This window comes from Triturus cristatus, chromosome 5_1 (genome assembly GCF_964204655.1).
Source record: "Triturus cristatus chromosome 5_1, aTriCri1.1, whole genome shotgun sequence".
Classification (NCBI taxonomy): domain Eukaryota; kingdom Metazoa; phylum Chordata; class Amphibia; order Caudata; family Salamandridae; genus Triturus; species Triturus cristatus.
The window spans coordinates 406,051,740-406,074,641 of NC_140587.1; the positions used below are offsets into that span (position 1 = coordinate 406,051,740).

The 22,902-nt window shown below is 43.0% G+C and overlaps 1 protein-coding gene across 2 annotated transcripts in view; it reads left to right on the plus strand.

Annotated features, from left to right (window-relative positions):
* Positions 1 to 22,902, plus strand: part of RRM2B (ribonucleotide reductase regulatory TP53 inducible subunit M2B) — a 90,958-nt gene that overhangs the window by 18,915 nt on the left and 49,141 nt on the right. For both annotated transcript variants that reach the window (XM_085605154.1, XM_085605155.1), the window contains exon 2: positions 709 to 864. In XM_085605154.1, coding sequence (XP_085461280.1) covers positions 709 to 864 — 156 coding nt within the window. The remainder of the gene's footprint in view (positions 1 to 708; positions 865 to 22,902) is intronic.

The window sequence follows — 22,902 nt, forward strand, 5'->3', positions numbered from 1 at the left end:
TCGACCTTTGTGATTTCATAACAGGAGATCTCTGATATCTATTTGATCTTTGATGGGCACACCCAGAACGTAATTCTCACACGTGTGCACAGGACTTCATTTCTATAAAAATATAGAAACGGTACACTTCAGTGCTACAGAATATAAACTTGTAATACATCTGGATACAGTTATTATTTAATTTAATACATTTAGTTAAATTTAATATTTAATAAAAGTGGATACAAATTTGTATTATGATACAGGAACGGATGTTTTTTGTTTTGACTTGCACGTAACACTTTCCAGAGCACTGACAATAGGTGAATCACAAGAATGGTGCTAATGTTTCTCAAAGCAAAACAGTCAGCCTGCTCTTACATGATCAGCACATGGTTTTCTTAGAGGATTAATTCAGAGAAAGGTAGTGACTCGGTGGACTATAGGAGTCAGAGAGGCTGTCTCTTACAGCACATTGGCCAATAGTGGCAATGTTCTGATGTAGTGTTCACTTTAGTTTGTTTTCCTTAGTTCATTTGTAAAATGTAATGTGTGCTGCACAAAGTATATAGAATTAAAAGTATTTTTTAACACCTCCTTTATTATCTTTTTAGCCTTATGTTGAATTTTCCTGCTGCATGTGTATTATGAAATATAATGTATTTATTGAATTATGAAAAACAATTTAAAGACGTAATTATTAAATGTTAAATGTTTTCTTTTTTCCAGCATTATGTTCTAGAGGCTGCTGAAAATGGAGATATTGGTAATGAAGAGCCGCTTCTCAAGAAAAATCCACGACGATTTGTTATTTTCCCAATCCAATACCCTGACATATGGAAAATGTATAAAAAGGCACAGGCCTCATTTTGGACTACAGAAGAGGTGAGGTGCCTACCTTGTAGTTTTACAAAAGTTTAGCTGAAATCATTTGTGAATAATAAAAAAATAGTTGAATGTTTGTGTCCATCATAAAAAAACTTATTGTCTGCTACAGAACCAAATTTACCTGAAGTTTCATTGAATTTTCTATCATTTTTGATCGCTAAACGTTCTTTTGAGTTTGTATGTATCGGTAGTATTCACTTATTAAATTGAGATATGTGGTAGACATGTGTTCCTAGTACTGTTTATTTATTTCAATGGTTCCATAAATATGGGATAACAGAAATTGATATTTATAGCGCATGCAATAGGAAATTGTATCTACTTGCTGTGATGCTTGGTTACTAAACCAGGACATTTGTCAGGGTTTTCTGAGTCTCATTGTGTTTTTCAGCTTTCTGGCCAATGGTGGAAGGGAATTTTTCAAAGTTAGGCTGCAAGAAAGGAGAGGCATCTAAGATCTTGAGTTATTTTGCTAGTATGACTAAAAGATGTATATTTTTCAGGAGAAGGGACATTTAGGGTTTTATTGGTAATGTATATTGATATAGTAGAGACCTTTAAAGGTGGCGTATGTGCATTGATAAGGGCCTAGAAGACATATCTGCGTTGAGAGAGGTTAAAGAAGTAATATCAATGACATGTGGAAGACAGATGTCTACAAGAAGAGTCACAAACTGGAGGAGAAGCCAGTGGCATAAAAACATTCAGGAAGTTGGAAGTTGAATACTGATGGTCTTGAGAGCAAAGGAAGAGAGAAGTTGCAGATGGACCCAGACTGTAGATTGATCTAATCCAAGGTAAAAAATATCAGGAACGACAATAACATGAATGAAGGGGTTTAGAATCTGCCGAAAAATACTGTGGGTGTGTTGCGATGCATTTAAAAGACAGGAAGGTTGTCCTTAAATCGTGTACCACAGGAAGAGCAACTGACACAGTGAATCTCATGAACCTGGCCATAACAAAAAATAGAGTACAGAAACCTGCACTGCTCCATCTTGGAACACGAGGCAGAAAAGGAATACCTGTTTTGGATACTAATTTTTTGAAAGGCCTCTTTAGGTTTGAGGCAGGTGATAGCCCTCCTTGGCCAGGTAGGGCACGTACGACTGGTAAGGATTGGCTCAGCCTCCCAGAGAAGCTGAACCCGTGGATGGAGCTGGCAGAGAGCTGACAGAAGGATCTCCTGCCAGAACTTCAGAAGCAGAACAGTACTCGACTCCCTTGGCCTGGAGGTAAGTGAGGACTCCAAACGCCATGAAACCTGTTGACACCGCAACCTTCTCACAGGAACTGTTCACCAGTGCAAATGGCCATGAGCAGTGTTTCGTGAGGACTCCGTGTTACCAGCCCAAGAAAACAATCATTCTTTGATCTTCTGTGCAATTCATTTCACAGTTGACATCCTGTTAGAATAACCATACCCCTCCAATCAATTTGCCTTGACCGCCCTTGAAATCCTATGGCCTCCTCCTCCACAGTCCTGATGAAGACCCGCTTGTGACACTCCACCAAGCGCCCATAGGGTTGAAACGTCGACGATCTATTGTGGCACAGATTGCAGGACATAGTTGTTACCAACTATTTAATTTGTTTAACTTACTTGTTACTGCATTTTGAATCTGGCCTTTCAAAAACAAACCACATCCTCCCACCCTCACCTCACTGCACTATGTATTTATATCACCACTGAGCACCACTATCTCACTATTTTGTACCACTGTATGAATTTGGAAGTATAAAATTCTGCAATGTGTTTCTGTTTATCGAATGTTATCAATTCTGATACATAAATCAATGAAAATCCTTTCTCTGTGTTCTTGTTCCTCTTTCCCCTTTTGTTCAAGAAATGTTTTTGCTTTCAGAAATGTATTATATGTTATGCTAAAGTAACTACGGCTAACTACAATACGCATTGTATCTACCCGAGGGAACCATTGTTCTTTATACGTTAAATACCCAGGTTCCTAGGGACACAGGGTCACCCCATTGTGTTAATATACATGAGCATTACAGGCACAACTTAAGAATGCCCTCAAACTGATAGTGGGATATAGCAGGTGCCAGCTACTGTAAATTCCAATTGGCTAGCCAAAAAATTGAGGAGGAGTACTCATATTTCCTTATAATTAGGTCCTAGGTGCCCCTATTTCAGATGACAGAAGCCATTCATCAAGTGATGGTGTATAGCAGTGAGCATTTTAATTTTAATATATTGAATGAGAAAAGATAGTTCTAAGAATCCTATATAGTTTCTTTGTTTGTGTTTGATACTGCTTGTACTGAGGGTATAGGAGCCAAAAGATGAGAGAAGAAGTCAAGATTGATCACATCAATTGGATCTGATATGTAAGGATCTGAGAAGTGGGTAGGAAGCCCAGCATATTGACACTGAGATTTTAACGTCCCAAAGGGGGCATCTGGCAGCAGGTTCCGTTCTTTTTTCTTTTTTTGCCATTGAACAGGGCCATTCATTATGCGAAGAAAATAGTAATATGGACAATTTCTTTAATGACTGTGATACTGTGGGTAAGGTGGAGGGAATATTTATGTCTTGATAACTCCTCTAATGGGCAACTGGTGAATTAGCTTTCCGTTTTAGGTCCTGAGGGCGTGAATTATATTCTGGCGGATAGCCCGTTGTTCCTCTAGCGCAATGGAGTAAATTGCTCCATCCCCCTGGTGAAGGGCCTGCCTGTTAGATTTATAAATGGCTGCCAAGTAAGCAGTCATTTTATAAAGTATTGTCAGAAACCGTCTTGATGGCGGATCCTGGTAATGCTTTTAACAGTTTGGTGCAAGGCTCCGTCATGTTGACGTAGTCTTGCACCAAACTGTTTTCTTATTTTATTTTGAAAAAGATAATCCCATAAGGGGATTTTCTTTTTGAAAAGAAAAAAAAATAATGATCCCCTTGCCATGTGAGGCATCTCCCATGGTGGGGGGAGCATTATTTGTTTTTTATACTGTCCCTCACTGTGACGGCCAGTATGAAAATGGCAAAATGTGTGCCCATCCTGATTAGGTTGGCGGACATGTAGCTGTTTCTCCGATGGCCCTTACTCCATTGGAGAGGTTTGGCTATCGTGGTGACAGAGTAGTCTTTGCTGTAGCAAAACCAAAGGTCCATCCAAATTTAAATTGGGCAGGCAGACCTTCATTTTGGCGATTGCGATTAAGTATACATACAAACAACATATAAATCGGGCCCTGAGTTCCAAAGTTTAGCTCATTGTACCAGGAATGATGAATCATCCTTGCATGGTTTAATGTGGTTTGTGATATTAGCTTGCTTTATTAATCTGAGCTGAAGGCTTCTTCTGGATCAATATATCTGGAATCTTCTTTAAAGGAAGTGCTTTTCTATGGCATGAACGGCCTCACGAGTGATGCAAAGAGCTTTGAAGAATATTATAAAATGAGCCAGTGTGGAGTTTGTAAAGATGGTGAGATGTGAACTTGAGGCTGAAGTGCAGGAGTAATATTGCACCAGAATTTTGCAAACATTTCAGTATGTGCATAAGATATACAGGAGCCCCAAGGTATAGTTGTTAGCACAGTTCTAGAGAACATAAGAGTGATGATCGCCTGTGCATGTTGCATTGCTTTAAGAAAATTAAAATTATTCCTAGTAGTCTCAATTAGTGGAGAACAGTGCCTAACATACGTTAGTGCTGAGTAGAATCTTCACACTTTTGACGGTGCTGTCTGGTCTTGGCGTGTCAGCCTTTTCCTTAGGCTTAAGGAAAGATTGCTCTATTGAGATTAAGTTCCTACACATCAGAGTTTCCGTAGCCAAGAGGTTACGCTTTAAGGTGGTTCTGTCAGTTGTTAAGGTGTCTTTGCTTTTGCGGGAGATTTAGGCTGGCATTTGTAAAGGTGTCTATATTTAAGTCAAGGGTCACTTGTGGCTACATTTAATTGTGGTTCTTCTGGAGAAGTCAGCTTAGCACTAACTTAGGTCCACCTCTAGGTCAACTGATTGATACCGTAGCCAGTCATTAGAATAAAAGTTTAAAGACTAAAGAAGAGATCATAAAAATACATTACATTTTAGGCACTTCTCAATCTGTTATAGGCTTACTACAACCCCGGTCGAACCGTGTGGCACTTATCTGAAGTCTTTCTACAATAAGCATGGTAATAACTGTAGAATCTTATAACAACAATGACATTTCTGTCCTGAAGGACAAATGATACATGTTAGCTCTTTGAAGTGCTCTATGGGCAATCAAAACAATGATAATTGTATAGCCATTAAAAGTTTAGAATTAAAAATTGTATCTTATTCAATGATTTGAAGTCAGATTATTTTACTTACTATCTTTGTAACTGTTTGAATATATAGGGAATAGCGTGCACTCCAACCCATCTTTGAGCATCCTAAATATCACCTTCAGAGTGTAAACCTTGTTGGTACAGTAAGATCATATAGAATTCTGACAAAGTGCTGTGCAAGACCACAAGTCCAAAAACATAGCATTCCCCATGTTAATGTTGCGTGTATTGATACAATAAATATTTAAAATTCAGCCTGTCAAGGTACACCTTCCAAACAGAGTAAAAATATCCTTGCACATGAATGTTGCACTGTAGATTTTGGTTTATCTTTGTTCTTGGTGAGGATCTCCTTCTCACCAGGTGGTCAATCTAGGCCTCTAAACGCACATCTTGCCAGTTAATGTTAGTGCATATAGAATGCATCCTTTAAAAAAAACACCCCTCTGGGGCATCGCAGGGCACGAAGTTCACTAGGTCAGGAGCATAAACCTTAACCGCAAGTAGGGTCAATAGTAGGGGGTTCTAACGGCGACTACTAAGACTGGTTCCCTTTTGACCACTATTGCGTAGATGTTATATTCATAGGACATTTAACATTTATGAACTGGATAGTAGTAAATCTACGTGTCATAGGGACCAGCTCTAAGCCATTCTTCCCAAATCCACCCAAATTTACTCTTGGGGGGCCACTTCAATTTAAATTGCAAATTCTTTGTACGGTAGCCATCCATTCCCAGACCGGGAGGTGGGGGAGAATCCACTTTAAACAAACCTCTCTTTGTGCCAATAAAATCAGCACAAAGATGAGCAATTTGTGTGACTTCACCAGTTTCAGTGAATCGCCCTCTCCACTGACTACCACAAAAATAACTAAAGACAGGCTTACCTTGATCTCTTGGCCCATTATCTCTGCAAGGACCATGCCCACTTCTTCCTGAAAGGTCTCAATGAAGGGGCATCGGGAAAACGTGGTTGTTGTCAGTTTTTTCTTTGCTGCACTTGTGGCACTTCCTTGCCTCCCGGGTACCCAGCTTTGACAATTTCCTTGGCGTCCGATAGCCTTGTGAACTGTAAACAGATGTTTTTTTCCTGAGCGGCACAGATTTGAAAGATAGCCACAAAAAGGACATAGATACTTGCCACAAAGCTTCAATGTTTTAGTTAGGCATGTCCTTCTACCAGATCTTGTTGGGCAGAGTAAACTCATCTTCTCCAGCCTGAACCAGCAATCCAGTACCACTCCGAAATTTATTTTCGCAAAAGTGGGTGCATCTGTATCCTGTACTCCCAGTAATGGTTCCCTTTGCCAACTTTCTTTAGCCCTTTTGCCCAGCTTAGTAATTGATAGTATTTGAATTTTGATAGACTGACCTCCGCAATTTCTACTAAGCGCTCCCAGGCTACCAATTGAAAGTCTTCTATAAGTTGGACCCATTTATTTATACCCCTTTTGACTAAGGGTGTTACAAGTTTGTCCTGGAGACTGGGTGGTGAACTTGGGAGAATTCCAAATCGGGGCAGAACTACTATAATAAGGAATTCCTAAAAGCCGTCTGATTTGGTGCCAGAGCTTACAGGCGTCTGCAAAGATCTTATGTCTCATTTGCTTAAAAAACTTTGGATGGCCGAATTTAAGAAGAAAGAAGGCCGCACTTATCGCCAAATCACCTGTCAAAGCTCTAAATAGCAGGGGAAAGGTGGAGCTATCAGGACGTAGTCGCCTTATGTTCTTTAAATGAAAGGCGCTATAATATAGAAGAAGATTGGGGCTTGCTATGCCACCCTGTTCCTTCCACCTGCAGAGCTTCCGCCAAGCAATTCTCACCCCTTTGGCCCTCCATATGAAACTATTTATATCTCCCTGCAGCTTCCTGAGCCATGCTGGTTTGAATTCTAGGGGAATTGCATTGAATATAAAGGTAAATATAGGAAGGATGGACATTTTCAACAAATTAAATCTTCCTATGAAGGAGAGAGGAAGATCTCCCCATACATTAAGCAGGTTTTTAACACTGGAGGCAACCTTATTGTAATTAAGGTGGGCCAGTTTCTCTAAGTCATACACTGCTTGTATTCCTAAATACCTTATTGCACACTTTATCATGTTGCTAGCATATTGGCTATTCCATACCATAATATCAGCTTTTTTTTTTAATAATGCAGTAACCAGAGACCTTCCCAAAAACTTCCAAAGCAGTCATTATTACTGGAAGAGACTTAGCTAAATCTACTGTGTAGACCATCAAATCATCGGCGTACAAACCATTTTTTTTCTCCCACCCCTTACAGACAAAGGGAGTTATCCTCTCATTTGCTCTTATTTTGTTTGCCAGAGGCCCTATATAGAGATTAAAAAGGAGTGGGGATAATGGGCACCCCTGCCTGGTCCCTTGATTTTTATCTGATTGGTTAGATTACCATTAACTAGAATCTTGGCCATAGGGTTTTTGTAGAGTGACCTAACTGCCCCTAGGAATACTTCACCTAGGTCGAACTGCTCCCTTACTTTATGACGGAAGGGCCAGCTGACCCTGTCAAAGGCTTTGGCTGTGTCGAAAGTCAACACTGCAAAAGGAATACACTTCTTGCCAGCCAGATCTATTACCCCTATAAGATCATGAGTCAGTTCATGTAGTTGCCTCTCCTTGATGAAACCCTTCTGATCTTTGTGTACTAGGACATCGGCCACCTTTCCTAGCCTCTTTGTTAAAATCTGTGTAAGATCTTATAGTCACAGATTAAGAGGGAGATCGGTCTATAAGATTCACAGAGGGTGGGGTCCTTATTTTGTTTCAAGCTTATGGTAGACTCATCCCAGGAATTGAGAAGATCCTGTCTGTTCATAAAAGCTAAATTGAACATTTCTGTCAGGATGGAAGTCAGTTCTTCGTTTAGGACAATATGCATTTAATTCAGAAGAGTGTCTGGGCCGGCTGCTTTTCCTCTGCTTAAATTGTTAATTATCTTCTTCTTGGCTAATGGGACCTTTCACCTCACTCATTTTTAAAAGCGCTTGTATAGGTTAAATATCTAAGTCTTAAAGATATGCCTCAATTTGATCATCCCCCAACCTCCATTCTTCTGTATAAAGGTTTTGAAAGAACTGTGTAAAGGTGTGTTGGATCTCTACATCACCCAAGGGTAGATCACCAGTTCCCTCACTTCTGAAGGACTTAATCATATTCCTTGTATGTTCTGATTACATTTTCCAGGCCAGTAACTTTTCACAGCCCTCCCCGTATTCAGAATGAGAGAGTTTACTAGCCTCCCATTTCCTTCTTACTCTTGCCTCTAACCTTGTCTTCCGTAGTTGATCTTCAGTGTTAATCAAGGTAGGTGTATCCGGGGCATTCTCAATTGAAGCTTCAAGTAGACAGATGTCATTCCTTACTCTCTTATTTTGGGCTGCCATTAGACCCATTAAGATGCCTCTTAAATAGGCCTTTAATGTGTTCTAAGAAAGAAATCACAAAGACCCTCCCATGCAACCTATATTTCTTTAAAGCAGGCTGACAACAGCTCTGCGGCTCTCTCCACAATGCAAACCTTTTTTTGTTTTTAATTATTAAATTATTCAATACATTTTTATTTAATTTATGTTCATGTACAAAAAAGTACAAATTCACGTCTTTTCAGTAAAATAAGATTCTGTACATGATCTTTCTTTTTTCCAGTTTCGTCAGTTGTAATACATCAATATATACATTAAATGTTCATCACAAACATTTAATGATAGTATTCTCACAAATCCCCTAAATGCAGGCCTCATTTGCACACTCCCTAACATTCTCTCTAACATGGAAAGTGTAACTTCCCCCTGGGCCCCCCTGTACTTTCCTTCAACCTCCAAATGTCCACATGACTTACATCGTCCATCAGGTTGCTCAGGAGACCCCTCATGTTAGGTAGATTTGCGTTTACTCTTGTGGAGGATTTGTCCACCACAGGATCTATTATTATGTTAAAGTCTCCTCCCAATATAATGGGGAGCTTAAGATCTAATAGTTGGTAATATAGACCACAGAGTGGGGTGGGTTAGTCTGAGTGTGGGCCGTAATAATCTACCAGGGCTATCCAAGTGCCATAGGTTTTAGCCTTTGCGATTGCCCAGCTCCCTACCCATTCCCCCAGTATAGCTTTAATGGCATTCTTAAAAAGGAGTGCCACCCCATTTACACAGCATGCCTGGAAAGTACATAGACAATGCTCAATCCACTTCTGGCTTTTTAAGATATTATCCCACTCCTCTTTTAATAGGTGGGATTCTTGTATAAGAATGACATCACTATTCGAGAGCCTAAGGTATTCTTACAATTCTCCTCTTTCTCGAGCTGACCCTAAGACGATTAACATTCCAAGTTAAAACCCGAAGGGGTTTACCTTCCCCTGATTCCACCAACAGTTAAGCTGGCTGTCTGGGGCAATCCTAGGTAAGGCCATACACTTATCTTATCCACGTATTTAAATAATGAGGACCTATTTTTTTCCCCACATGTTCCCACACCCAGTGATTAATAAAAGTATTAGTCTAAATGTTTTTTTCTTGCTTGTGACCCTCCCACAACCTCCTTGGGGAACCCTCCCTATTTACTTTAGATATTCTAAAAGATTACCTAGTCGAGCTCGTCCTTGCTCCACTGCTTTAGTGTTTCAGTTACTTCTATTGTGATTTAATTTGATCGACTAATGCTTTTACTTCCTTAGGGTCTCTAAATTTGTGCATTTTATTGTTCCACATCACTCTAAGAGACGCAGAAATACAGATGAGTGCTGTAGCTCCCATTTCTGTGAGCTCCTGAATAAATTTTCCTAGTTCCCACTGCCTAAACGGTGTGGCCCTGGAAATGTCTGATCTAATGTGCAGAGACCAATCCCCCTTCTTGTAACACCCCGCTTTAAGAGCGGCTGAAAGGATCTCTTCTTAAAGGGCATACGTTTTAAAGATGGCAAGGATTCTTCTTGGCGTTTTCCTGGCAGGTCCTCTCGAGAACGGGTCTCAGTGAGCCCTCTATATATCCTCTTCCATTTTAGATACATCCTTTTTCTTTTTACCTAAACTACCACCTCTCACCAGGACAGTTATCATATGCTTGTAAGATATTTCTTCAGGCAATATTGGCTGGGAAGAATGGGAAAGTCATAGAGAGAGGCACTGCTTGAGAGATTTTAACCTTAACATTAGCCTTATTCCTACTTCCAAATACAATAGTTCATCATTTTGTAGACACCAATGTTTTTATTTTTTTTAATGTATTAAACATGATTTTTGTATCCTGAGTTAAATGACCATACAAAGATATGTCCTGATCAGCTTTTTTCAGAAGATAGTTGTGTTTCCGATATTTTGAGATTTTATCTTTATTCTTAGACCTGACCACCTGCCAACGGTGGATGTTAGTAGCATCAGTGGTGCATTTTGATGAGCTGGGCTAATTGGAGCGTATACAAATAAAACAGCATCACTGATAGATACTACCCTTGTAGGACACAGAAGCTTGCTGCTATTTTGTTTCAGTGTGGCACTCTGATTCTGATGTGTCGAAGGATTCTAATATGTGACCAGTACTCCAGACACCCTTACCTACCTAGATAATTATTGCTGATTATTCTGCTGGTCCACTGTAGGGTGTACAGGTCTAGAAGGATGAGAGTTGTTAATTGGTATCTTGATTGGTAAATATAGACTGTAGATCTGGTGCTGAATATTTAGATCTTTGAGATCAACTAAAATTAATTTTTTGAACAGAGTAATTTTAAGATTTAAAGGGTCAGCACTCTGCCTTGAGTTAAGGATGCCTTGAGAAATGTGAGGTCATTTATCGTATTAGAGGTAGTAGGAAGATGGGGAAAGAGGCATGAAATGTGCATTCAGGTGTTTGGGTGAAGATCTATGCTGCTTGAATTGTAGTGCTTGTGTTTCTCCATGGCTCAACCAATCACAAAACAGGTAATTGCTATACTAGTTCTCTTATCCTTTTATTTCCAATTGTAAGGAAATGCCTCTTTTAATGATCACCCCCACGTTTTTTTACTTATGCTGCTAGGTTTTCGACTCAGAGTGCACTTTGTCCTGCTAATCAGACCTCAGTGCCAGTGCCCCTACCCTAAAATGTATGTTGAATTGGCTGTACCCAATTGGAAATGGCTAAGTTACCTGTTAGTCCCTGGCATATGGTACTGAGTTACCCAGGGCGTGCAAGTTAGAGGGGTGCCTCAGGGCCTTATAGGACTGGTTATGCCACCCTGGAGGACCCCCTTGTAATGCGAGTCCCTCAGCCACAACTTACCCTATATATCTGTGTAACTCACCCCTCTGGCAGGCCTACCGAGATCTTAGGCAGGGTGCAACATATGACATGGGCAGTTTTACATGTCCTGACAGTAAACATGCAAAACCGCTGTTTTTATTGTGGAAAGACTTGGTTTCCCAATTGGCGAGTAGGGATTACACGCTGACCTCCCAGCTGTGCTAACTTCTGAACGGTGCAACCAAAGCGGGCATTCCAAGGTATCAAACAACTTGTTACTGCTTAAGCCCGACTTGTATCTCTAGTCGAAATTAATGTAACTTATTGCAGTGTGGAGCTTGTACAAAGCTCAATCCGAAGGTGTGCAGTTCCTCAGGGAAGGGGAAGGGGGGGAAGGGGAGAGACAGGTCTCTTATAGAATGCCCTCACACACCTAGCAAGGTGTCATGCTTTATCATAGGGCTGTGCTCCTCGTCGGGCCGGCTCTTTTTCTGAGATCTTTTTAGAGACAGCCGTATGAGTGCGTGGGGGTAAGTGCAACAAGTGTAGTGAGTCTGGGTGTGGTGAATTAAAATAGATTTGGTATTACCAACAAGGAACAATTTTATTCTGGTGGTATACCAGCCTAATTAAAATAAGTGGGCCCTGTCAGGATAATAATGATCCACAAGGATGTATCAAAACGTCGACATGTTTCTTGCCCAATGCCCATACGGGTCGATGGCAATTCTTCAGGACCGTGGTGAGAGGGTGCTCAAAATAATCTCTGCTACAGTGAAGGTGAAAGTAACACTTGTACATCACCAGAGGGGGTCCATGGGGTCCCAACGGGTTGGTGGACCCACAGTTGCGAGACCTAAAGGAGAAGAAAAACACAGAACACAATATACGGGACAAAGTAAGGGCACATCATTGAGGCGTACTTGATGGCAAAGGTGAGAAACAATCCAGAGGTGAAATGCATGCAACCATGGCTATGCGTCCAGAGTGCATCTCTGGTGAGGTTCACAGTGCGAGATAACGGTTACATAAACTACAACACCAATAGTGCCATATGCTGCAAGCGACTTGTATCGGGAATAGAATTATAGAGTGTAACAATAGGGACCCTACGGAGCGTGAGGGGGGTGTTTTTAGTGGTGCAGGTTGCAAGCGTAATGCGAGTGAAGGCTGCCGCCCCCAGTTCTAGGGTTGCGGGAAGCTCTCTTTGCTGTTGTGGAGAATTGCAACCATAAAAGTGCAGAATTCAAAGGTGCCAACGGCTACGTGTATGCGGGACTCCAAGAGGGGTTAACTCACCCCCTAGGATAGAATCGTTGCTGTACGGGTTCGCCTGTTAAGCCAAATTAAGCTCGCCCTAGTGAAAAGACGAAATGTTATTGATATCCCTGCAATTAACTTCAATGACATATTACCGAAGGAATCTCAGGGTATGTACTCACGAGTGGTGGGCGTGCGATTAGCCGTGCTCCTACCGTGGCTCTGGCTCCCGTAGGGTGATGGCGCCAGCGTGGAGTTGAAATACAGAAGTGCTACCCAGGCTGATTGAAAGACTAGAGCGGCAAAGGTGTCAGCCATCTTGGGAATACTCTCGCCCTGAGGTCGAGACCATGAATAAAACTTTATTGGGATCAACGCGGAGTAAAGGAAACGCTCAACCCACAGTGGTGGTTAGAGTGTCAAAATGCTGTCATTCCAGAAACTGACTAAGGGTATTTAGATTAAACGGGAGTAATCTCTCTAATACCAATGGATCAACCAAAGCGTTTAGGTAGAGATGATCAATCAAGAATGTTGTTCAACAAAATCTCGCTGATTGGAGGAGATGTTACCAATTGTGGAATGCATGTAAATATGTGAGGGAGCGGACCAAATGTATGAGGCCATATGGGTTAAGGGTTAATTGAAAGCATCGCCGTCAGAGAACATCTTACAGAATGCAAATTCCATCTAATAGAATGAGATGGACGGTGGACCACCAGTATACGGTCAATGTACTCACACCACCAATATTGTGAGCATTGTCTCATAATGCGTACAGAGCCCCAGTCAAAAGGATTATGTATTGTTCAGTGTTGCCCACGGTATATTATCGTTCAGGCCATTAATATGGCTCGAGATTTTGAAGATCCATTGTTGTTTTTTCCTGAAGAGGGCATCCTTACTGATCATGGAAAAGGATTGCAGTATTGTCCAGTTCATGTCATTGGCCGTGTGGTTCCTATCATCATCATCATCATCAAAATATCTTTATTCGGATATAAAAACATCCAAGAAAAGAAAATAATACACATGTTATAGAATAATATTACAAACGACTTCACATATTAAAACTCATTAACACAATGGGGGTAAAGCAAAATAGGTCGATTCTGAATGTCCTGTCCGTGGCCTCGACTAAGTTGTACAAAACGACTGGCAGGCTATAAGTTCATCAATTATTACTTATTAAAGTGCAGGGTGCAAACAACTATATAGTGCAAAAAGCCATCGTCCAGAATAAAATATACGATCATAGATGCTTAAAACACATATTATAAGAAAATGTTATCATTAAAAAATACCATATAACATCCCCAATGCGCTAAACCATCCAATACGTCATTTACATGCTTCTTTGGGTATTACTACTATTATATGCATCGTGCGGGTCAAATAACATGAGGCAAGACCCCACCTCCAATACACTGACAACGGAATAACTTAAGTCTCACGTCTCGATTTCCTCAATTTTGCAGCAAGTCTTAAAAAGTTCACAGTGCAAAACAGTGTAAGAGGTTCCGCAGAAAGTTTTAAATATAAAAGAGCTACCCTGACGTGGGTGAATTTATTCGCTTTTAGGATGGGTTTTAAAAAGACGTCCCGCGGGAATTCATATAGGGGACAAAAGAATACAAAGTGAAGGGTATCCTGTGGAGATCCCAGATCGCAGCCACAGGGACCCTTTGAACCAATATCTTTTGTGAATCCCTCGGGAACAGCTAAAATATGGTGTAAAAGGTCCATTCTAAATCTGGTCATTAAGAATCTGTCATTTTTGTTATAAATCAGCGCCAAGTAAGGTTCTATGCCAGCAACAGATTTCGTAAGTATATATGCACGCACTGACCCTTTCAATAATTCACAATCTTCTCTATAGCAGGCTACCCGCCTCAAGTATTCTGCTTTTATGAGTGATTTCGATTGGGACGTCATGGAAGTGGGTTCATCAAAACATCTTACATAACCCAGCCACTTCAACTTATCCTTCACGAATTTGAGCCATGGTATTTTGTGACTTTTTTCCCTTCTGATACAATCTGTAATTATATCTCTGCTAAAGCTAGCATCTGGATTAGTCCAAATTTTAATCCAACACATTATTGGTTTAAGGCTTATTCTATCAGAGATGTAAGGGAGCCCTAACTCTTCATGTATAATGTAGGCCGGGATGCATTGTGGTACTTGCAAGATCCTTCTAAGAAACTTATCTTCCTCCAGTTGTATCATGGAGGTGTTTCTGGTACCCCAGACCTCACTCCCATACATGATCTTGGAGCAGCAGATTGAATTGTATAAGTTCAATACTTCGTTCGGGGACCAGTGGCCTAACCTCGTGGCACGGGACATAATTGAACCCATTATATTTGTGTGCTGTTTACACTTTTCTATGACTAATGGCGTGAATTTGAGGTGTTTATCAAAAATGATTCCTAGATAATTAAAAACGTCAACCTTCTCGAGCTTATGACCCCCAATTTTGAAACTGAAATTCCTCATTGGTCTTTTTCCAGCTTCCATGATATAGGATTTTGTTAGGTTGGGAGATAAGTCTAGGTGTGCCATAAACCCACAAAAGCCGTCAATGAGGGCCTGCAGACCCCTCCCTGTTCGTGCGAGGAGTACTGCATCGTCCGCATATAACAGAACAGGTATACTTCTGTTGGCCACTCTAGGGCAGTCCACCCCCAGTTTTCCTAGGGCTTTATCCAAACCATTTATATATATTGTGAATAAAAAGGGCGCCAAAATACAACCCTGTCTCACCCCCCCAGTGCAAGCGAAATGATCAGTTAAGTTCCCCTCATTGCTATATCTAATCTGAGCAGTTGTGTCCCTATGTAGAGTTTTTAAAATGAAAATCAGACTAGGGTCCACCCCAAGCAACTCTAAAATCTCCCATAGTTTTTCCCGGTTGACCCGATCAAAAGCTGCCGTTAAATCCATGAAAGCAAGATAAACTGTCCCATCATTGGCAAGAGTATACTTAGCCACCAGATTATATAGATTGAGACATTGATCTGATGTAGAGCGACCCGTTCTAAAACCGTATCTGTAATAATCTAATTTTCCTCAGCCCAGTCCATCAAACGGTTTAGAATTACCTTCCCTAAAACCTTTGCTGAGACATCAATTAGTGAAATCGGGCGGTAACATTGGGGGTCGCTTTTATTGCCCTTTTTAAAGAGGGGAACGATGGTGGCAGTTGACCAGGACCTGGGCATTCCCCTTTCCACTGCTGTATTAAAAACTCTAGTGAGTATGGGAGCCCACAGGTCAACCTGGGATAAAAATAGATCGGGGGGAATCCCATCTGGGCCAGGGGCCTTGTTCTTTGTCAGGGCTTGAATTCCGACTTTAATTTCGTCCACCGTAAACTTGGCCCATGAACTTGGCAACATGCCTACATCAGAGATGTATTGAGTCATGGTACTGCCCTGGTTATACAATTTTTTGAAATGGGAGACCCACGCATCTGGCAAGATATTGCAGGAGACCTTCACGCTATTTGGGGGCTGGAAACTAGGATCATTAATCACCCTCCAAAACCGTGACATATCTCTCATTTCAGCTGCCTCCCTTAAATTCGCCCAAGCTTCATAGTGGATAGATTTTTTCCTCTTTTTTATGGCCATTTTATATTGGGCCCTACATTTCACTATCATGCTCCTGTCCTTCGGTACCTTTTTGAGTGCCCGTTTTAATTCTTTTTGGGCTCTGGAGCATGCTTTGTCAAACCATTTGGGTGTAAGATTGGGCGGTGCTTGTGATTTAATCCTCAATAGCCTGTCAATATCCCTTGCCATGCTTTCAAATGCATTTATCAGATCTTTGCCTCTAGTTTCTTGATTTAGGCACAACCATATCCCTCTTTCTGGGTTTGCGAGAAGTTTTTTATAAAATGCTTCCCCATCAGTATTAGACCAACGTAGTCGCCTGCCCTGATCAATTGCTTCCAAATTTCCCCTTGTCGTCCTAGGCCTTAACTGCGCGGGATCGTCCGTGTCCAGCAATGACAACACCAGTGGGTTGTGATCACTAAAGATACTAATTTCTATATTAAAATCTATGATCCTACTTTTAAACCCATAAGAAATAAAAATATAATCAATAATAGTTTCTTTTCCCCTGCCCTTAAAAGTGGGATTTATGATATTCGAGATCCTGGGCTTAATCAGGTCCATTGTAGGGACGAGATTGTATATCCCCAGAATCTTGCTTAATTCGCTGCCTTCCTGTGTGTGTTCAAGGTGCCAATCACTAGTGGAAGGACAAGAATTCCATGTTCCCCCACCCCATTTCAGATATGGGCATGGGTGACAATTAAAATCGCCCACCAAAATTACATTTGGGGGGTGCTTTCCTCTAGAATACAAGTCAGCCAGTCTATCCTTCAAATCAATCAGCCTCTGCATTGATTGGGCCGCATTATAAAAATTTATCAATGCAAATTTAGTCCCCTTTTTACTATAACTAAGACCCTGAATGTATTCCGAGTTCCAGCCCATGCTTTCCCATGTCCCTTGTAGCATCAGAGATACATACGTTATTAATCCCCCTTTTGCTCTTCCCATCATGGATTTTTGGGCGGGCACAAAAAACATTTTGTACCCATCTAGATGAGGGGCACTACTATCCAACTCCCAAGTTTCTTGTAAACAAATAATTTGAAACTTTTTGCTGTACTCCAACCATTCCTTGTTTCTTAATTTGGACGAGATTCCAGCAATGTTCCACGATACCACCCTAAGTTCCCCGATCCCCGGGGTGGTCGCATTCCTTACTAGGGTATGCTGAATTTGGGGTCCCACTTCTGCTGAGCTACTCTGATCTACTGCTGAACTAGTCGCTAAGTGGGTAGTTACAACCTCATTTTGGGGGATTTCGAGTAAAAGGCTTTTTCCTGTAAGGCCACCATTCTCTCCAGGCATAATATTGTCTGAAGGGGATGAATTTTCCGGAATTTCGACTTGAGTCTGTCAATCTAGTTCATCCATCACTGCCGCATCAGACAATGGATTGAACCTATTAGAGACTGACCCCAGTCTGTATGATCTTAATAACGGAACTTCCCCTCTACTTCGTGGCCCTTGGCGCAATGCTTTTGCCTGGTCCCTATAGAAAAAGTTCAGAGGGAGCATTTTTATAGTCGTCCCACTATCAAAAGCCACGTAACTGTAACCCAACAGTTCTTTTACCAGCTCTCGGTGTCTAAAATTGACAATAACACAATCTCCAGCAAACTTCTTTTTTGAGGGACCAATCCATGCTACCCTCCTTGCCATGAGAATGTGCGTTCTCCAATGCTTGGATTCCTTCGCGTTATTATGCAGCCAGTGACTGACCTTGTTTATCAAGGAACCTGTAGATTCTTCTCTTTCCCCATTTTGGGCAGGGACCCCTGCTAAAACTATTGTATAGGGACAACATGCCGGGGGCAAATCTAACGTCTGGAGGCCCGGGGAACTCAGCACCTGGGCATTCTGGGAACCGGTGGCTACTATCTGGGCTTTAGTACTAGCCTCTTGTTGGAGACTCGCAGGCGCCAGAACAGGGGGTATGTCACTATCATCGCTCACATTGCGATCAACCCTCTGCTTCGACCCTGCTCTTCCCAGATAAGATACAATATCTAGCCCATCAGAATTCATAATTTGTTGGGGGGCTGGGAGAACACATTTTTCCATCTCCAACAACCTACTGACTTTTTCCTCTATTTTCATTATGTCTTCCACCAAGGGGGCCAAGTGTTTAAGAAAAAGTGCTTCCAACTTGGATTCGAGTGTTTTCAATATCTCCTGCGACCAATCCGTTCTGTTTACGGAGGAGCTGGAATGACATTGTAAACACGCAGGCCTATTACTTTCATCCTCAACTCTTATAGGGTCTGTTCTGGAACCACCTTTTTTTGCTTTTGTATCAATTTTAGTTTTGCTTGTCCCCTTACTTTGTGGCCTGGTTGAGGACTTTAAACTCTCAGTGGTGACACTTTCTGGAGAGGGGTCTGGCACTAGTAAGACTTTTTTTGATCGGGTAACTACTACCCTTTCCTTCTCCACTAAAGCATTAAGATCCCTCTCACCCCCGGGGGTAATCGCATCCTGTTCTTGGGCACCCACCTGAACACCCCCAGGTCCGCTAACCTCCTTATCTGCCGCGGGGCCCACCAGTAGCGGTAGGTAGCTCGTCATCCCCGTCATTTTGCCTATTTGTGTGAACTTGTGCTAGTGTAGAGCCCTGAGTCTTACTCTGTAAGAGAGGACCCTGACATGCCGATTTACTTGCTCCAGGCGTGACACATTCCGCTATTGTCCCCAACGAAGAGCGTTTATGTGCCAATAGGGAATCAAGGGACAATCTACGCTCCGTCAACTGTATCTCATGTGTCAACAGGGATTCGGCACGTGTAATGAATGCATCTAATGTGCCCCTAACTCCCGTCCCTGGTCTAATTGGTGTTTTTCTGGTTTTCCCCATGTTCTCAAAATGACGATTGAAACTGACCCAGAAGAGAAAGTCCACAATGTGTTAACTTGCCCACTACAGTGAGAGAATACCCTGCGCTGGTAACACACAGGCGATAGCTACAGTGAGGTGTAACAAAGCAAAACAAATTGTTGTGCCCCCAAATGTAATATTTAACACAACTGACAGTATTAAATCTGCACACCCCTCACTGACTTATCTTAACGTTCTCAGAAGTCTTTCTATGGCTGAAGAACGGTGACCAGCTTGACACGTGAACCAAAAGGGATGGCCCTGCCCGGCCTCCTGCGGCCCCGGACGGCCACAGACGGTCCCGCCCTTGTCCCGGCGCTACCCGCGCGCGGTCCCGCGACGCGGGAGCAGCGCCGGAGATTTGAATGCCTCCTGGCGCGCTCCTATTGGTCAGCTGAGTGACTGCTGGGGCTGCTGGGGCGTGTGGTCCCGTCTCCCCACTGCGGCCGCGATGATTGACTGCGCGGCGGCGGGAGATCGGGACAGGTGCAGGGAGCAGGGCAGCAGGAGCAGGAAACGAAGTCCACCGGTCCGGGACACCAGGAAGGTAGGATGTGCCACGCAGGTTCTGGCGAGTTGGTTCCTATCAAGGAAATGCGTGCACATTTTTTTATTCACTTTTCTGCACCTGATGTTGCTACGGTGTTCAGAGATTCTGATCTTGGCCGGACGCGTCGTCATGCCAACGTACATGAGGTTGCATGGGCATCGAATTAGATAAATGCAATTTTGTGTGTTACAATTCGTATGGGTTTTTTGTTCCCAAGTTAAAGATTCTGAGAGTTTGATGTTTTTACTCGCTTTAGTAAGCGGACATGCAGTGCATTGCCCACATGGATAGTAGCCTATGACTGGCGGTAAGCCCCAAAGTGGCTGGTTGGTAGGTGGTTGATGTCTTGGTCTGGTACTGATTAACAGGTTTTTCAGGTTATTAGTCCTTTTGAAGGCAAATCTGGGGTGTGGTATCTGCCAATCTCCTACGGACAGCATGTTCCAGTGTTTTTTTAATGATTTTTTGAATAGAGTTAGACTCTGGCGTGAAGGTGGTCACACACGTTATTTGGTCGGTTTTCGTTTTCTCTTTAGATGTGAGAAGAGCCTCTCTGTTGGTGTTTCGGGCCCTTTTGCAGGCTGCTTTTGTGGCTGCCATAGGGTATTCCCTCCTTATCAGATGGCCTGTAAGTTCCTGTGCCTGTGTTTTGAAATCCTCCAAAGTACTACAATTGCGTCGGAGTCTTAGATATTGTCCATATGGCAAATTGTCGCGCAATGCTTTAGGATGTAAACTACTGAAAAGCAGTGGACTGTGGCTATCAGTCGGTTTTTTGTAAGTTTTTGTGTTTAGACCAGTAGGAGCATTGAGGATGAGCAGATCCAAAAAGAGGAGTTCATGGACTGAGGTATTGGCCGTGAATCGTAGGTAGGGATTGAGACTATTGACCCAGGACACGAATAGGGGTATGGAATCCAGATCTCCCTTCCAAAAATATGAGAATGTCATCAATGTAACGTCACCATAAGGTGACGTTATCCTTGTAGATGTTAGTCCTGGTTAAAATGTGGTTGGCTTCAAAATGGGCCATATAGAGGCATGCCAGGCTGGGAGCGAAGGTACTCCCCATCGAAGTACCCTGGACTTGATGGTAAATATGGTCTGAAGACCATATAGAGGCATGCCAGGCTGGGAGCGAAGGTACTCCCCATCGAAGTACCCTGGACTTGATGGTAAATATGGTCTGAAGACCATATTTACCATCAAGTCCAGGGTACTTCGATAATATGTCATTGAAGGTAATTGCAGGGATATCAATAACATTTCGTCTTTTCACTAGGGCGAGCATAATTTGGCTTAACAGGCGAACCCGTACAGCAACGATTCTATCCTTGGGGGTGAGTTAACCCCTCTTGGAGTCCCGCATACACGTAGCCGTTGCCACCTTTGAATTCTGCACTGTTATGGTTGCAATTCTCCACAACGGCAAAGAGAGCTTCCCGCAACCCTAGAACTGGGGGCGGCAGCCTTCACTCGCATTACGCTTGCAAGCTGCACCACTAAAATCACCCCCCTCACGCTCCGTAGCGTCCCTATTGTTACACTCTATAATTCTATTCCCGGTACAAGTCGCTTGCAGCATATGGCACTATTGGTGTTGTAGTTTATGTAACCGTTATCTCGCACTGTGAACCTCACCAGAGATGCACTCTGGACGCATAGCCATGGTTGCATGCATTTCACCTCTGGATTGTTTCTCACCTTTGCCATCAAGTACGCCTCAATGATGTGCCCTTACTTTGTTCCGTGTATTGTGTTCTGTGTTTTTCTTCTCCTTTAGGTCTCACTGTGGGTCCACCAACCCGTTGGGACCCCATGGACCCCCTCTGGTGATGTACAAGTGTTACTTTCACCTTCACTGTAGTAGAGATTATTTTGAGCACCCTCTCACCACGGTCCTGAAGAATTGCCATCGACCCGTATGGGCATTGGGCAAGAAACATGTCGACCTTTTGATACATCCCTGTGGATCATTATTATCCTGACAGGGCCCACTTATTTTAATTAGGCTGGTATAATTAGGCTGGAATAAAATTGTTCCTTGTTGGTAATACCAAACCTATTTTAATTCACCACACCCTGACTCACTACACTTGTTGCACTTACCCCACGCACCCATACGGCTGTCTCTAAAAAGATCTCAGAAAAAGAGCCCCTACGCGGGAGCCCGTCGGGCATTGCAGCGCCAGCCCGACGAGGAGCACAGTCCTATGATGAAGCATGACACCTTGCTAGGTGTGTGAGGGCATTCTATAAGAGACCTGTCTCTCCCCTTCCCCCCCCTTCCCCTTCCCTGAGGAACTGCACACCTTCGGTTTGATTATATGTTTGGAGCACTGTGCAGGACCTAAGAAAAAAGCTCTCTGTTACTCCCCCCCTTTTTTGTAGCTTGTACAAAGCTGCCACTTGGTTGCCTTTAAAGCTCCTGTGCCTTCTTAGGCACACATGGAGCCTGTTCCTCAAGACTGCTTTTTGCCCTCCTGGAGAGATATGCCAATGATTCTCAGGAAGGAGAACAATGAGGGATTGCAGGCCAGGGAGGTGTTACCTCCCTCCTGCAGGAAGCCACTAGGGTGTTAGACTCAAAAGTAAGACCTCCGACCCTCGGTATAGGTCCACTCTCTCCCCGCAGCTCTGCTGTACCGTCTCTTGCCTCCATACCCCGACCTCCTCCTTGGGAGGTTTGAGGCTGCTGTCCGCTCCTTCGCCTGCTCCAACTGGGACCAGACTGCCTGCAACCACTGTAACCTTTCTCAGCTGTTTTTTTCCTCTTAATTTTTCCCTGTTGCGCCACTGTTATTGTGCCCATCTGTGTCTTGCTCTAATTCCACCACTTTTTTTATTTTCTCGTGCCTGCCTGTTCCTTTTGCTTTTCGCCGCTGCTGCCCCTGCGGCCCCTCCACCCCGGAATTCCCCGCTCCCACCTCCTCATCCCTCCCACCTCCCCTACTTAATGGCGGACGCTACGGGGGAGCGCGAGTAAGACCTCCGACCCTCGGTCTGGGTCCACTTTCTCCCCGCAGCTCTGCTGTGCCGTGTCTTGCCTCCAGACCCCAGCCTCCTCCTTGGGAGGTTCGAGGCTGCTTCCCGCTCCTGCTGCCCTCTCCAAGTGGGACCAGACTGCCTGCAACCACCGTAACCTTTCTCAGCCGTTTTTTTTCTTAATTTTTCCCTGTTGTGCCACTGTTATTGTGC